Below are 17,900 nucleotides of genomic sequence, written 5' to 3'. Positions count from 1 at the left end.
ATTCCACAGATAACAGTTTTAGGGAGTTTCAGCTTGCCTGCTACTCATCCTGTTTTTCCAGTATTACAGGAGGTTACAAAAAGTTCAAAGAAAGGGTTACAAAGGTTCAGGAAGGGGGGGGGGGGCCTGGCTCGCCTGGGCCTAGAGCAGAGGGGCTTCACCGACACTCGTGGTCTTCCATCCCTCTGAGTTACCTAGGGTTATGCCCAGTGACACCAACAACTCCCCCTTTTCAGAATACTCAACAAAGTTTTGGCTGAGTTCTCATATTCTGAAGATAAAAAGACGATTAAATGTTTGGGAACTGGGATCTTCAATGCAGGGGTATAGTGAAGCGCTCGGGGAGGGGGATACACAGACTTTGCGCAGGAGGGCATTACAGCACGCAAATAAGAGGAGGGTAATTAAACACAACACAACACCGGTGACCAGGAGGTGAAGGAGGTTCCTAGGCCTCCGAGGTTGGGCAACCAGATCGAGAGAGAATCGAAAACAGTGGGTTCACGTTCCTGACTTTTCCACTGCTCAAAAGCCTGTTCGGCCGACAAAATGTGTTTGTTAATATCTTGGGAATTTTCTGGAATATAAGTACAACATTCGTTACCGATTAAGGCACATACTCCACCTTGGGAAGCTAAGACATAGTCTAGCGCTTGTCTATTCTGAAGGGATAACAACCGAAGTTGGTAAATCTCAGAATTAAGGCTCTTTTCAATAGCTAAGGTGTCATTAGCAAATTTTGTAAGAAACGCGGAAAGTTGACAATACAGCTTGGCTAACCGGCCTACTCCATACGACGGGAGAAAGATCATGCCAAATCTGTCTCGTGATGAATCCAGTTCTTGTGTCCGTCGACCTTTGCCGCTGTGTGGGAAACTAGTAGGACAGTGTGAGGTCCTTTCCACTTCTCTTGGAGGGGCTTGTGAGGGAGTGAGGCCTAGGAGCGGCCGTGAACTCCCTAGCGCCCCCTACTGTCATGTAAGGTGGACTCAGCACCCTCGGATTCTCGCCCGCCACAACTTTGATGATAAATAAATTTAGATGGGAGGCTGCCTTTATCCCCCGGTGAACGGTACGTATGTTCCTGCCCCTACTCCATAGGAGGCACCTCTGTGCACCCCTGCCTTAAGGGCTATGCGTGCCTCCAAACCTCCCCTTTAGCACGCCCCAAGCCTCGCAGCTGTTCCCCGGGACGTTGTGTGGTCCCCTGCCCTCTGGTGCTCTCTCCGGCACCCCGGGCTCGTCACCCGCCTGGCGCCCCTGGGCCTGGCACGTAGCCGCCCCCGTTACCGACGCCCCTGGGCCTGTTACGCTTTTGTGCTACTCCTCAGCCCGTTGCCCCACTCTGGGGCCTATGACGCGCTCTCCGTGGCCGTTGCCCCCTTCTGGGCCTACGCCACACTCTTCATGCACGCTCACCACCCCTTCTGGGACCTCGCCCTCTCTGGGGCCTATGCTGTGCCCTCCACGGCCGTTGCCCCCTTCTGGGCCTACGCCACACTCTTCGCGCGCGCTCGCTGCCCCTTCTGGGGCCTTGCCCTCTCTGGGGCCTAAACCGCGCTCCTCGCGCCTGGGGCTCAGGTGGCTGCTGCCGAGCCTGGCCCCTTGACCCTTCTCTGGGTCGTTTGCCCCACTGGACAAAATACTGCCCTTATGGGCTGGGGTCCGAAACCCCGCACACCGCGCCTCTCCAGCGCAAACAATAGTGCCCCCCTGGCACCACTCACTGTCCCACTACTTGGCACCCGGGACCCCCAGGTTATTGGGGAGCTCCCATGAGGCCTCCTCTCACCCCTACAGCCTCACCCGGTCCTCCGGTGTAACTATAACCGAAACCCAAGCCACCTGGCTACAACATAAACAACACAGAGCCTCCTCGCTCATAACGTAAACTCCAAGCCCCTCTAGGGCTCTCAACCCTACCTCCCTTTAGGGTGTTCTCATCCCCAGCATCATCACAGCCAGTCAGCAAAGTAAGGCTGCAGCTGCCAACTCAGGCCGCTCAGCTCAGCCACAGAGATCCCTTCTGGCAGCCGCAGGAGCAAGAACTGCTGGTCAGGCTCTGGCCTGGGGTGTTTATAAAGGCCCGGTCCTGCCCCCTTCTGGCCACCTGACCCGCCTGGTTGCCCTGAGCTGCAACCAGCACCTGAGCTGCCCTGGTGATTGGCAGCTCTGTCAATCTCAATCCCAGTCACGGGGCACCTATGTGACCCCGTGACAGGGCTCATCCTTCCAGGTACGAACGAGCACGGAATCCCCCAGCTGTAATGAGTGGACTGGAGCATCCAGTGGAAGAGGCTGCAAATCTTTAGTGTACCTATGGAGAGAAAAAAGAACAGCAGACAGAGCGCACATATACCGTGACAAAATATTACATCCTATTTCCCACTCCCCTGCTAGAACCGGTGTCTGGTTCATAGGCCATGCCCTTCCAAACAATCTCAAAGGAGCTACAGTTTGGGCTGTACAATTGTGACACGGAAAGGCTTCACGCCATCCGCTGAATTGATCTACTATAACAAGAAGATACTTGAACGCTTGAGTTCGGGGGAACTCAGTAAAGTCTATTTGCCAAACCAGTCCTGGGCCTGGGGTAGCTTCCAAAGTGGCTGGAGGTACTGAGAGACCTGGTCGAGGGTTATTCTTTTGACAATTCGAACAGCTGGCCTGTATCTGGGAGGCCAGAGGTCGAAGTCCAGAGGTTAGAAAATATTTGTTCATTAACTGAGAGCTTCTCTTCCGGCATAAGTAGTTTGATGTAGCCGTTGCAGCACCGGCCGCGTCAGGCTCTTTGGTAGGAGGATTTTCCCGTCAGTGGAGCAGAGCCATCCCTCCTTTTCTTGGAGACCAAGGTTATCGGCTAGTTCTTTTTCTTCATACGAGTACTGGGGATCCGGGAGCTCCCCCACTGATGGAATGAAGGCATGCATATGGGTGTCAGCAGATCTCAGCGTCCTCAGGGTAGCATTTTTAGCTTCTCTGTCCGCCCGGGCGTTACCCCTGGCTACATCTTGATCCTCTTTCTGATGTGCCTTACAGTGAATTACTGCCACTGCCGAGGGAAGTTGAACAGCTTCCAGGAGTCGGAGAATTTGGGGTCCATACTTCACTGGGGAGCCTTGGGCTGTCAGCAGTCCCCTTTGTTTCCATAGGCCAGCATGGGCATGCAGTACTCCAAAAGCATACCTAGAGTCAGTATAGATGTTGACCCATTTCCCTTTTGACAGTTCTAGCGCCCGGGTCAGGGCTACCAGTTCAGCAAGTTGAGCAAATGTTCCGGCGGGCAAACTCTTGGCCTCAACAACATCATAGAGGGTCACAACAGCATAACCTGCCCTCCTTTGCCCTTCTACAACAATGCTACTGCCATCAGTGTACCACTCACAATCAGCATTCAGAAGTGGCTGATCCTGTAGGTCTGGACAGCTGGAGTACTGTGCATCTATGATGTCTAAACAATTATGCTCTTGTTCTTCCGTTTCAGGTAAGAGAGTAGCCGGGTTGAGGGAGGGGCAGGTTTGCAGAGTCACTTCAGGGTTCTCCAACAGCTTAGCTTGGTACCGAGCCACTCGATATCCTCCAAGTCCAATAAAGTTCAGGAGGCTTACAGTGGCGTTAAGGCAAGAGATTAAATCTACAGCAGCAATTAATAAATCATCCACATATTGTAGACTTCACGCTCATTATTCCACTCCTCCAAGTCTTTAGCTAATGACTGGCCAAAAAGGGTAGGAGAGTTCTTAAATCCCTGGGCTAATACTGTCCAACAAAGTTGTTTTTTAACCCTTTTTCTGTCCTCCCATTCAAAAGAGAATATCTCCTGAGAGGGGGGTCAACTGGAATCGTAAAGAAAGCATCTTTCAAATCAAGAACTGAGAAATGAGTATACTGCCCCCCTGTGGAGGCCAGCAAGGTATACGGGTTTGGGACGAGGGGATGAATAGTTTTAACCCATTCGTTAACTGCCCTCAGGTCCTGCACCAGTCGATATGTGCCATCAGGCTTTAGTACAGGCAAGATAGGAGTGTTCCAGGCTGACTGACACTCTCGCAGTATGCCGTACTTTAGGGAACGGTCTATAGTCTCTTGCAGTCCCTCTCTGGCTTCCTTTTTGATTGGGTACTGCTTGATTCGTACTGGACCTTTTCCCAGCAGTAGTTGGATATTAATGGGGGTTTGATGTGTAGCCTTTCCGGAGACCCCCCTTGCCCACAACAAAGGGTATGCCTGGTCTTCGCGCTGGTTCCACTCCGGGGGAGCGTTCATAGCCGAGGGTTCAATCGCGAGGGTCATTATCCATGCCTTTTCAGGGGGCAATGTGAGGGTTATTTCATCCTGGGTAAAATGCAGTGATGCACCTAATCGACAAAGCAGGTCTCGTCCTAGCAGGGGTGTTGGGCAATCTGGAAGGTAGACCAATTTGTGAGAAAGAGCCCGGTCTCCCAGAGCACATTCTGCAGGAGCATACACTGGGCACTGAGTCTTTTTTCCCGTGGCACTCACCACGGTGAGAGAGTCTGCTATGGGAAGTTGAAGAGGTTGATTTACAGTGGTCCGTGCTGCCCCTGAGTCTACCAAAATCAATTTCTGAGTTCCCCACCCACATTTTTACTTGGGGTTCCGGGGGTGGGGTGGTCCGTTTCCCCTGACACCCCTACTCCTGTCCTTCCGCTGCCATTACAGAAGTACAGTCTTTCCCTTTCTCTGGGCATTCATTCTTCCAGTGTCCCTCTTGCCGGCATAAAGCACACTGGTTCCGTCCCAGGCGTCTTTCTTGTGGGCCAGGGCACCCGCTCCCACGACCCCTTATACTCCTGCCTCTCCCACCTTCTTGTGGCCTTTCTCTGACTCCAGCCTGTACTGCTGTTACTAGCATTCTAACTTGTCTCTTTTCCTCTTCTTCCTTTCTGAGGGTATATGCCCTGTTTGCAGTCTCCAGGATTTGCTACAGACATACCCATTAAGTCTTCCTTTTTTTGTAAGAGGTAAGATGGGTATAATCCACAGAGTTGTTAGGGTCCCATCTAGGGTCTGCTAAGGGAACCACATCTGCCGGACCAGGAACATTGACGGGATTCCTTTCATGCCTCCGCTGTGCTTCCTCCCTTGCTTTGGAAATAACTTGATTCCGCTCTACTTCAGATAATAAGGTTCACATAAGGATATTACAATCGTCCCAATCAGGCTTGTGACTAGCTAAACATCCCTCAAAGACAAAGATAAATTTACTCGGGTTAGTTGAAAATTCTCCAGCCTGTGCCTTAAAAGCTGCCAGGTCCACTGGATTAAAAGGTACATGGGTGTATACTTGCATGGTCTGGGCTGCACGCCCATCTACCCCAGGCCACAGTAAGTAAAGGGTAAAATCCCACTGAGGGAGGAATCTCTGGAACCGGGGGCATCTGATCTTTATATGGTGGAGGTGTTAAAGCCGAAGGGGACACCTACTCTAGCATTACAGTGGTTGGGGGGGAATGCTGAGACTCAACACTAACAACTACCGATCCTGTCGGAGTCAAATTACACTTCTGCAAAATATCTGTCTTATTTCGTAAAGCCATAAAGAATTGCGCATACAAATGTTCATTCCACTTACCCGTCCACTGACAAAACAGGAGTAATTGGAGGATTGTATTATAGTTAACTGACCCCTCCGGAGGCCACCTTTCCTGATCCTCCAGTTGATAGTGAGGCCGTTCCACTGTACAGAACCTTTTAATATTATTTTTAGTCATTAGATCCGACTTAAAGAGTTTCCAATTAGTCAGAATGCATTCTAAGGGTGTACACTGTGCCCTGCCAACCATACTCTGTCCCTGCCCCATACTCCAGGGAGACACTGGGCGTCCCCAGGTCCTACAGGGAGACACTGGGCGTCCCCAGGTCTTAACAAGCAATGCTCAGACTGCTGAGTTTATCCTACCTTGTCCGAGGGACCGGTTCCACACCGCCGCCCACAGTCGCTTCTCCACTATTTGAGCGCGTTGCACCATTGTGCCCTCCGGGGTCGATCAAACCATGTCTCTGCCAAGGCCCTCGATGAAACCACCGGTGCACGCTGGGCGTCGGTTGTTACCGCAAGTCGTTGACCCCAGGAGGGATCCGGGCAAGGCGAAATGTTAGCCTCAAGCCCCACGTTGGGCGCCAAAAACTGTTGCCGGCACAAGGTGCCCGAGGGAGGCAACAATTGGGTTCGTTGCCTGGTGTGCGTCGCGCCAATAAACACACTGGGGGGAGAAGTAGACAGAGTTTATTTGAGCTCAAGTAAAAGGCGCAGGGAGACTGTATGGTCTCAAATCCTGCGCCCCTAGCCCTGCAACAGTGTATATTTATACCCTGGTCACTTTCTGCAGTAGTTTTCCACTAGTTGGCTTCCACCCCCCACCCCCTTCCCTCCTCCCTTCTCTCTCTAAGCGGTACCCTTGCATTCCACAGATAACAGTTTTAGGGAGTTTCAGCTTGCCTGCTACTCATCCTGTTTTTCCAGTATTACAGGAGGTTACAAAAAGTTCAAAGAAAGGGTTACAAAGGTTCAGGAAGGGGGGGGGGGCCCTGGCTCGCCTGGGCCTAGAGCAGAGGGACTTCATCGACACTCATGGTCTTCCATCCCTCTGAGTTACCTAGGGTTATGCCCAGTGACACCAACAATTGCTTCAGACTTCAAGGTGACTAGGATTTAGTCATTCCGGAGTCTTATCAGGCTGCGTCCTTGAAGTGCTGAGTCTGCTTTGTAGTTAATTTCTACAATATTATCTATGGTCTTGCTAATTAATTTCTACAATCTCCCCTTTGATCCTGGCCTTCAAAGGCCGGGATCACTTTCTACCATATTTAGCATCTAAACGTTTCTGGCATTCCAGTACTTTAGCTTTAGACATTTCAACACATTCTACTATGTTATGCATAGTACATCTACAATATGTGGATAATATAGAAGGTAGGATTCCAATACACTGGATACAACAACAGGTTAAAATCAAAAGACGTCTAAGAGTAACAATAATAACGAGTTTGTGAGTCCATAGTAATCCGGGGAACTAGGATGTCAGGAGGGCCCATGCGTCTTGTACACCCCAAGAGGTGTTATCTGTGGTTATGGCGTGGAATTGACTAGCCATATTCTGGATCTTATGAATATCTTCCAATACTTTTCCTGATTCATCTACATAGGTGCAGCAAGTATCGTTGACTGAAGTACATACTCCTCCTTGATCAGTAAGAAGTAGGTTTAACGCTAGGCGATTTTGCAAAGTAATATGAGAAATCTGAGTTACTTCAGTTTGCAGTCGGGTTAAGGCATCAGCGGTATTGTTAGTTAATACTTCCAGTGAGGCTGAAAGATTTACAGTAGTCTTTTCAAGTTCAGAAACACTTAGTCAAGGTATGAACTATCAGGTAAAGGAATGGAATGAGGTAGGTCACTCGACAAGGGGGTTGAGGTCCACACCTCATCGGAACTGATGTGGGCGGTTTCGGTGCCACCCTTGAAGTGACGTGTTTGGGTGAAGCGTCATGTCTGGGATCACTACGCCCAGGGTGCACGTGCCATACTAGGTGGGTGGCAAATGCTTAAACGCAACTTTCTCACAAAGCCAATAATGCCCTACAGGTACAGGTCCATTACTTTGTCATCCGAGAGGATGGATCCAAGGTTATTGTTATATTACAAGCACTGGCTGCAGTATTCCTTACAAACACAGCAAAACTACTAAGACATGGCTTGTAATAGCACACAGAATCTTCAGGGAGGATTACTTCATTAAGGAACCAGTATTCATAGTACCATTTACTGTCACTATGGGTGCTCTTGCTAATAGAGGAATTATTGAATGAACTAAGGCCAAGACCGATGAGAGGAATACTTACGCTGGGATGCTTAGGTAGTCAAGTACACACTTAGTAGTTTGAGAAATTTAGGTTACTCGTGTAGGAATTGGTCATTTTCACAAGAGCGTTATGAGGCCATTCTACATTTTGGTGAGGATCGATAGTCACTTAAGGGACGACACTCGCCAAACCAAGGTCCCGATTCCACTTTTGGAATAGAATGATTGTTCCCCAGGGTTAGTAGTTTTACTTTGGATGTAAGCTTGACTTGCCCCTGTGGTGGGGTCTGCACACCAAATTTCATAGTTATTAGTTTAGTACTCATAAAGCTTACAGTGACTTGGGGGAGCATTGGACTTGTATATGACGGAGGAAGTCCCTTCAGACGGGACTTGACTAACTTTGTCTCGAACTTGTTTGGTGTTAGAATACTCTAGTTGGGTGTCAAGATAGGCTCCTCCGAACTGGGTGAGACTGCAGGGGCATCCAACTAACATGGGCAGACTACTAGTAAAAATACACTCATGACAGTACTTGCAAGGCACATATTGTCCATTGACTGTTGGATTTCCGCAGCCGAAGAGGAGGTACACGAGGTTCCGTTGGGGTAAATACAGTAGGTTTCACGTGTGAGTGATGGATCCAGGAATTCCTTTCGGCGATCTTGATTGCGGAGTGGGTGGTTAGCAGGACTTGTTATGGTCCTTCTCACGTTGACTCTAGGCAACTTTTCGGTTGCAGAACACGGACCCACACGTAGTCACCAAGACTGAAGGGGTGTATTTCGCAATCAAAGGGTACAGGTTGCTGAACAGCAGCATAACACTGTAAAGTAGTAAGCTGCTTCTGCAAAGAAATCACATAATGGGTTAAATTCTCATCCTCCGCTAGCAATCCTGTAGTTGGCGGAAGGAAACCACGGGTAATGGGGGATGGATGACTAAACAAGAGATATCTTAATATCGGCTGTAGGCGCGTTTTGCATAGCAAACAGTGCAAGGGGCAATGCTTCGGGCCACTTAAGCTGAGTTCTCGAACACACCTTACTTGGGTTTTGAGAGTTCGATTTGCCCTTTCCATTCCTTCAGTTGATTGAGAGTGATAAGGGGTGTGAAGCTGCCTAGTGATTCCCAACCGTGTGTAAATTGTTTGTGAGACCTGGGAGGTGAAGTGACTTCCTTGATCTGAGTCGATGACTTGGGGTATGCCGAACCACGGAATAATGTCCTTTAGAAGTGCGTGAGCGACTTGCTGATGAGAGGCATTGGTGGTGGGAAACGCTTACACCCCATGGGTGAGCTGATCTCACACTACTAAGGCATATCTATATCCTCGGCACCGGGGAAGTTCGATGAAGTCTATTTGCAGTCTCTCAAATGGTTGATATGTCCAAGGTTGGCTCCCAGGTGGGGCTTTTCTCTCTGGGCCAGAGTTGAACGCTGGGCAAGTAGGGCAGATGCTGGTCACTTGTTTAGTCACTGCATGGATCCCAAGGGCGAACCAAATTCAAAGAATGGTTTCAGCTATGGTAGTTACCCCATAATGACTTCACCCATGGACTATTTGGCACAGGGGTCACTGTAGTGTTTTAGGCAAGATGGGGCAGTTATCGCCAGAGTACCACAGTCCATCCTTTGAATAAGCCTCATAGAGACGTTTCCATTCTTCTTCTTCTCCTTTGCATGTTTGCTCATATCCTCCTAAGGCTCTGGGTTTCTCCCACATAGGAGCAAGGGCATTGAGACTTATGGGTTGCTGAGCGGCGGCTTTGGCAGCAGCATCCGCCCACTCATTTCCTTTAGCTTCAGGCATGCTCCCGCCGGTGTGTACAGCAACATGCATTACGGCTGTCTGGGCTTCTGAGTGGCTTCCAGGAGCTCAGAAACTTGAGTGGAGTTCGCAATCTTTGCTCCCGAAGAAGTAATGAAGTCTCGCTGTTTCCGTAATTGCCAGGTGGAGTGGCAAATCCCAAACGCATATTGACTGTCAGGGTATACGTTCACACACACAGGTTAAACCAATCAGTTCAGCCACTTGTGCACTTAACCAGAGAGATAAGAGCTTTGCTTCAACGATGTTGAAGTCAGTGATGACCGTATACCCGGTCCGACAAACTCCAGCTTCTATATAGGAGGACCCATCCACATAGAAGACTAAGTCAGGATTGTTCAGGGGCACATCAGTGAGGTTGTCTCAGGGCTTCTCCATCATGCGAACGACGGCGCAGCAGTCGTGATGTGGCTCTCCATCCTCGGGATGAGGCAGAAGCGAGGCCGGGTTGAGGCTAGTACAGCGTGAGATGCGTACGTTCTCAGCAGCTAACAGAGTCACTTTGTACCAGGCTAAACGCTGGTCAGAGAAGGCTTGAGTCTTTTCTTTAGTCGTTATGGCTTCGACTTCGTGAGGAACTCTGACTTCAAGGGGGTACTCCATGACTAGGCTCTTTTGACCGCTCAACAAGCAGTGTTGCCGCTGGAACAGAGCACAGACAGCTAACTACTCTTCTTGCCACTGGATCTAAGGTGGCAAAGTAATAAGTGACTGGGCACAGCTGAGGTCCCAGTTTCTGGGTTACGACTCCTGAAGCTACTCCCCGCCTTTCGTGGACAAACAACACAAACGGCTTCTCCCCAGCAGGGAGTCCTAGAGCAGCAGGGAGTCCTAGAGTAGGGGCTTGTGATAGCTGGTGTTTAACTTGGTGGAAAGCATGGTCTAGCTCGGGGGTCTACTGAACCACTTCAGGTTCTCCTTGCCAAGCGGTCTTTACCAGAGGCTTAACCATCTCTCCGTAAGTAGGGATCCATGGCCGGCAAAATCCGGCTGCTCCTAAAAGTCTTTTGGTGGTAGGCTTTGGCAAGTCTTTTATAGCCTTCACTCTTTCATCAGACAATTCCTGCAGTCCCTCTGAGATCACATGCCCCAGGTATGTAACTTTCTTTTCACAATACTGCAACTTTCCCAGGGATACTTTATGTCTTCTTTCAGCTAATTCTTCTAATAGTCTTAAAGCGTCCATCTGGCAGCTTACCTGAGTCCGTGATGCTAGTAGTAGGTCATCTACATACTGTACATATCTGAGGTAAGTATGATACTTTGTAAGTCTCTCGTCAGGATTTGCCTGAAGATAGGGCTTTCAGTGTATCCTTGGGGACGTCGCGTCCAAGTCAAATGTTGCTTTCTCTTCCAAGTGAAGGCAAAAAGGTATTGAGACTGGGCTGCAACTGGGATTGAAAAGAAGGAGGCACACAAATAAATTACTGTGAATCGGGTAGCCCACCATGGGATGGAGGTAACAGTAGTGGCGGGGTTAGGAACTATGGCAGCTCTGGGAATCACATAATCATTTATAGCACGTAAGTCTTGCACAAAACGATAAACAGGCTTGCTATCCTTTCCTAGTTTAGGTTTCCTGACTGGTAACATGGAGGTATTGCAAGGAGACTGACAATCCACTAAGATCCCTTTCCTGATGTATTCATCTATCAGGGGTTGCAAACCTTCTTCTGCTTCTTTATTCAGCGGGTACTGGGGCACGCAAGGTGGGACTCCCCCTTTGGTTTGAATAACTACTGGAGTGGCAGACTTCAGCAGTCCTACATCCGTGGACTCCCAGCCCCACAATGTGGCTGGCAATCGTTGTAGTTCCACTGGTAAATTTCTCTTTTCCATCTCAGAGGCTAATGCCCTGGCGAAATAAGGCAATTTGTCAATTGGTAATTCTAAAGTTATTCCTTCTGGACTATAGCGTAGAGTGGCCCTCAGCTTACACAATAGGTCCCGTCCTAACAAATTCATAGGAGCACCGGTAGACAACAAAAAGGAATGTTCACACAACAAGGGTCCTACTTGGACTCGAGTAGGGGCACTCCTGCTAGTTTTTGAACAATTCCCCCCCCACTCCCATCACATTCTCAGTTTCTTTTTCAATTAGACATGCACACTCAGGAGTTGTAGATAACATAGACATACTAGCGCCGGTGTCAATTAAACAATCGTATCGTTGCTTTCCTACCTGGATTAGGGCAACAGGGTCGCTCTTATTGCAATTTATAGTTACCACAGGGCAGACTGGGTGAGGCTGGTCGGCCGGGTTATTGTGTCCTTCTTTCCTGTGAGTAGTTTTTGACACCGGCTCCTCGCGTCACTGGTCTGGAGGGGGCCCCCGCTCAGAGATGGCTCCGATGTTCATCCCCTTCCTCTGGGGACACTCTCATTTAAAGTGTCCAGGTTGTTTACAGTAGTAACATACTTCGCCGGCCCTTTGAGCTGTGGACCACCCTTCACCCTGGTTTCTCTGACCTAATCCCCTTCGTTGAAACCCTCCCTGACCCCTTCCTCTGTTTCGTCCTTTTCCTGACATGTTGTGCATAGTTCCCTCAAACATTACGGCTGCTAGTTTAAAATCTTCCTTTCTCTCCTTTTTTTCCCCTCTCCTTTCTCCCATCAAACACATAACTTGCTATATTTCTTATTTCTAACATACTCTTTCCTTTCCACCCTGGAGTATAGCTGCAGAAATGGTCCTCGATATAGGGAGCACTCTGGTTTACAAAGGCTGATACCAAAGAAGGCACATGCTCTGGTTTATCTACATCAAGACGAACGTATGTCTTGGCTGCCTCACACAAACGGGTAAAGAAGACATCCAGATGCTCCTCGGGTCCCTGTTTGCATGCATGGAATTTTCCCCAATTCACGGGCTTTTTACTGGCTTCATTAAAACTTGCTAGTAAGTCATTCCGGGCTTCCCTCAGGGATGCCCTTCCCCTGGGGGTGTTATAGTCCCAATTGGGTTCATTAGAAGGCCAAGGATCTCTGTTTGCTTCTGAGGCAACAGCCTTGGCACAGTCTAAAACTTTAGTCCGCTTATCTGGAGTCAGCAGGGTATCCATGAGTTCCTGCATGTCTGACCAAGAAGGGTCATAAGTATGGACTATGCGCCAAATAGTCCGTCCTATTTCATCAGGCTTTTCCCGAAAAGAGGGGATCTGTTGTTGCAAAATGAGGAGGTCCCCTCCGGTGAAAGGCACATGAATTAGAGTAGAGCGAACCTGGAAGCTGCCCCCGCTATCCACAAACTGGACCAGGTAGGTTCGCAAAGGAACCTGAACTACCACATTCAGGTGCTCCTTCCCCTGGCTGGATGGAAATGCCTCTCCCACGAGACCTCGGCTCCGGGTCCAGACCGGAGAAAAGCCTCCGGAGGCAGGGGGGCCGGAGCTCAGAGCCGGCGCTGATGCTAACGGAGCCACGGCACTCTTGTCAGGGGCCAGGGGTTGACCGGGGACAGGGAGAGCAGGGTAGAGAGGCTCGGGTCCGTCTTCAGACTCCACAGAGACTGAAATCGGAGGATCATAAGGGGGCAGAGTGGTAGAGTATAGAACCGGTTTTGGGGCTTTTTCGGCCAATTCAGCCCACAGGTACCAATAATCCATCTGTTGAGGTTTTAAAGCTACTAATTCCATTCGAAGGAATGCCAAACGAGACTGATCAAATGAGCCAAATTTCGGCCACTGTTTATCTGGAGCACCTTGTCGAGTTAAGACAGGCCACTCCTGTGTACACAAAATACAAGCGCACTTCCTGCCCACACCAGACTGCACCGGCAGATTCTCTTCTCCCCAAACTTGGAGAAGCCTCCCTAAAGGAGATCCCAGTGGGACGTTTGAAGCCGATTGTCCCATCCTCCCAAGACTTAGGTACTCTGGTCTATAAATTCCCGGGAACGGCTACCCCTCACGGCGGACCCCACTTACCCGACGCCCGGACTAAGCCCTCCAAATGGTGACAAACTCACTTATGCCAGCTGGGAAGGTTGGTCCGAATGACGAGCAGCCAGGTCACCACACAAGGGGTCCCATCTGGGTGCCAAATTGTTGCGGAGTCCATGACTCCTTGCGGAGTTGCTCCCAAAGACACAGAGTCACTGTCAGTCTCAAATTTTATTCAGCATGCTGGGCACCCTGAGCAAGCTCAGAGGCCCCGAATAAAACTGTTAGAGGCAATTTATAGTTTACAGTCAAGATGCGTGCACAGGTGGGAATTTTCCACTGTGATAGATAACAAGGTATCAGGCCAGTCTGAGAGACCCCTAATTGGTTCAAACTGGTTTTTGTGGCTATGTGCCTGTTTTGGAATGCAGTTTGGCTGCACCAGGCTGCCAACTAACAGCCCCCATGCCCACTATACTAAGTCTAATGGCTTGAATAAGGAACTGGCTTTCAGCCTGAGATTAGGGCTAGAAATTCTGCTTGGGCCACCCATCAGAATACCTCTGTGCCACTGGGGGACTATCCTGGACATCTCTAACCAGAGACTTGCACGGCCCAAAGTGCGGTTTGGCCGTGCCAAACTACCAACAGACAGCACCCCAGCCAATCTGCTAAGTGTATGGACCCAAATAAGGAACTGGATTTTGGGCTAGGATTATACCCAGAAATCCTCCTTGGGCCACCCGATGCCACACCTCTGTGGCACTGGGGGACTGTCCTGGACATCTCTGAGCAGAGACTTGACTGACCAAAACATGGTTTAGCCATGCCAGGTTGCCAACTGTCACCACCCCAGAGACACTACGCTAAATATCTGGATCCAAATAAAGAACTGGATTTGGGGCTCAGATTATACCCAGAAATCCTTCTTGGGCCACCCCAGACCATGTCCCTGTGTCACCAGGGGATGCTTCTGGACACCTCTGAATAGAAACATGCCCAGGCCAAAGTGTAGTTTGGCCATAGCAGGCTGCCAACAGACAGCACCCCAGCCACAGTTCTAAGTATTTGGACCCAAATAAGGAACTGGAATTTGAACTGGGATTATACCCACAAATCCTTCTTAGGCACCCCAGACCACATCTCTGTGGCACCGGGGGACTCTCCTGGACATCTCTGTCCACAGACTTGCCCAGCCCAAAGCATGGTTTGGCAATGCCAAGCTGCCAACTGCAACTAGCCCCCAGACACTGTGTTAAGTATATGGACCCAAATAAGGAACTGGATTTTGGACGAGGATTATACCCAGACATTCTTCTTAGGCCAACCCAGACCATAACACTGTGGTCCTGGGGGACTGTCCTGGACATCTCTGACCAGGAACTTGCCCTGTCCAAAGCACGGTTTCGCCATGCCAGGCTGACAACAGCCAGCACCCCAGCTGATGTGCTAAATACATGGAACCGAATAAGGAACTGGAATTTCGGCTGGGATTCAGAAATCATAGTTTCATAGTTAGTAGGGTCAGAAGGAACCTGAGCAGGTCATCAAGTCCAACCCCCTGCCACGGCAGGAAAGAGTACTGGGGTCAAACGACCCCAGCAAAGTGATTGTCTAGCCTTGTCTTAAAGACCCCCAGGGTAGGAGCCAGCACCAATTCGCTTGGAAGTTGGTTCCAGATCCTAGCCGCCCTGACAGTGACGTAGCGCCTCCTGATGTCGAATCTGAATTTACCCTCTGCCAGTTTGTGATCGTTATTTCTAGTCACTCCTGGTAGCGCTCGGGGGAACAGGGACTCCCCCAGTGCCTGCTGGTCCCCCCTGACTAGTTTGTAACAGGCCACTAGATCCCCCCTCAGCCTTCTCCTGTGGAGGCTGAACAGGTTCAGGTCCCACAGCCTCTCCTCGTAGGGCCTGCCCTGCTGTTCCCTGATCATGCGAGTGGCCCTCCTCTGGACCCTCTCCATGTTGCCCACATCCTCCTTGAAGTGCGGCGCCAAGAACTGGATGCAGTACTCCAACTGCGGCCAGACAAGTGCTGCATAGAGGGGGAGGATCACCTCCTTGGACCTGCTTGAGATGCATCTGCGGATGCACGACAAGGTGCGGTTGGCCTTCTTGACTGCCTCCCCACACTGCCGGCCCATGTTCATCTTGGCATCAATGATGATTACAAGATCCTTTCCTGCCTCTGCACTGATGAGAAGGGAGCGCCCCAGCCTGTAGGTATGCTGCTGGTTCTTCCTTCCCAGATCCTCCCTGACCCTTGGCCTAGGTGCACCTTACTTGGGGCCTGAGGGGGCCTAGTGGGGGGGCTGATCTGGTCCCTGCTTAGGAAAATGGAGGCAAAGAAGATATTAAATAGGTTAGCTTTGTCTTCTGGTGTAACGATCAAATTTCCTAGCGTATCTTGCACGTTACCCTGTACCATCTTTTTGCCCCCATGTATTTAAAAAAGGACTTCTTGTTGTCCTTAATCCGGGAAGCTAGTCCCAGTTCCATCTCTGCCTTGGCCTTCCTGACTGCTGCCCCCTGCATCGCCGAGCAACCACAGTATAGTCCTCCCTGGTGATGGCCCCTCCCTTCCATTGGGTGTACGCATCCCTTTTAGCTAGAAGACATTCCCGGATACTTTTGGTGAGCCATGGGGGCTTTTGTGCCTTCTTGCTCCCTTTGATCCGTGTTGGGATTACCTCCGTTTGAGCTTGGAGGATCATCTCCTTAAGGAGCAACCACTCTTCTTGGACTCCTGGCTCCCCCTCCCCTCCGGGACCTCAGTGCTTCCCTGACTATTCTCCTTAGCTCATTGAAGTCCGCTCTCCTGAAATCTAGGGCTGCTGCCTTGCTGCAGGCCTTTGCCACCTTGCGCTGGATGGTGAATTCCAGCAGGCGATGATCACCATCACCCAGGCAGTCAAGCACCCGCAGCCCCCTCACCAGGTTGTCACCCGTGGCCAGCACTAGGTCCAACAAGGCATCTCCCCTGGTGGAGCTGTGCTCCTCCTGGATTAGATGGAGGTCCTGCATTTGGGCTAGGAACCTACATGAGCAGTCAGACCTGGCTGCCTGCTCTTCCCGGCAGACGTCTGGAAAGTACAGGTCACTTATGATGACCAGGTCCTTTGACCTAGCTACCTCCATGAGCTGACTTAAGAATCCTGGTCTAGCTCTTCCCCTTGGTTGGGTGGTCTGTAGTAGACCCCCACCATTAAGTCTCTTTCCCCTCGACTGCCTTTGTTAAAACCCAGAGAACTTCCGTGTGCCCCTCCTCTGACTGTGCTACCTGAGGACGTGTATTCCTCCTTAATGTAGAGCGCCACACCCCTCCCTTTCCTCCCTGTCCTGTCCCTCCATTGGTAGCCCTTGATATTCAACCACCCAGTCATGCCACCACGTTTCACAGAGCCCCACTATGTCTGGGTTGGTGTCAGCTAGCAGGAGGGTAAGTTCCTCCTGCTTGTTTCCCATACTACAAGTGTTTGTGTAGAGGCATTTGAGGCCTCCAGTGGATGTGTGCACTGGCCCCTTAATCTCAGCAATGCCCTGGCCCCTATTGCTTACCTGTGTATATGTTCCACTTGTCAGTCTAGGCTGGGCTGTACTTGTGAGTGCTGCTTGGTTTAGCAGTCCAAGGCTTCCTCCTCCCTTGTCTTCCCCTTTCCCCGAGCCTAGTTTAAAGCCCCCCAGAGGAGATCTGCCAACCTAGAAGACAACACACGCTTATCTTTAGGGGAAAGGTGGAGCCCATCGCGTCCGAGCATGTCTCTTGTCGTGATGTGCGGGTCGTTGTCAAGAAAGCCAAAGCCCGCCTCAAGACACCATTCCTGAAGCCACCAGTTGGTCTCTGTGACGCACATCTCATGCCATCTTCCACATCCGCTCACTGGTAGGACAGAAGAGAATACCACCTGTGCATCTATCTCCTTCAGCATGCCCCCCAGAGCATGGTAGTCCGCCATCAAGTGATCAGGGCTTCTCCTGGCCACATCATTAGTACCCACATGAATTAGGACCATGGGGAAGTAATCGATGGGCTGGATCATGGCCTGGATCATCCCCGTCACGTCCTGAATCTTTGCTCTAGGTAGACAGTAGACCTCGCTTGTTGAGGAATCCTGGTGACAGGTGGGGCCCTCTGTACCTCTCAGGATGGAGGATATGACGATCACTCGATGCTTTCTCCTCCGGGACTGCTTAGCTCCATCGGCCTGTTCAGAGAGTGGAGAGCATGGAGTTGCCTCCTCTCCTTCTTTCTCCTCCAGTGCTGCCAGGGGCTTGTACCTGTTCTCCAGCCGGACTGGAGGAACTGGTACTGCTGTGTTGTGAGCAGCCCTGGTTCTGGAGGTGACCGTCTGCCACCCTG

At 50.5% G+C, this 17,900-nt stretch overlaps 1 protein-coding gene across 1 annotated transcript; it reads right to left on the bottom strand.

The window, feature by feature from the left end:
* Positions 1–816: 816 nt before the first annotated feature.
* Positions 817–17,893, bottom strand: LOC149866465 (uncharacterized; the record flags this gene model as incomplete). Its single annotated transcript, XM_090041608.1, has 4 exons — positions 817–2,317; positions 5,924–11,048; positions 17,099–17,745; positions 17,819–17,893. Coding segments are annotated over 2 exons (615 nt in total), but the record flags the coding sequence as incomplete, so codon positions are not given.
* Between the last annotated feature and the right edge of the window lie 7 nt (positions 17,894–17,900).

Source organism: Crocodylus siamensis, chromosome 4, assembly GCF_052110815.1.
Source record: "Crocodylus siamensis isolate JL-2025a chromosome 4, ASM5211081v1, whole genome shotgun sequence".
In the NCBI taxonomy this organism is placed as follows: domain Eukaryota; kingdom Metazoa; phylum Chordata; order Crocodylia; family Crocodylidae; genus Crocodylus; species Crocodylus siamensis.
Note: the sequence above shows the minus strand (reverse complement) of the source record. Positions and strands in the feature narration are given on the sequence as shown.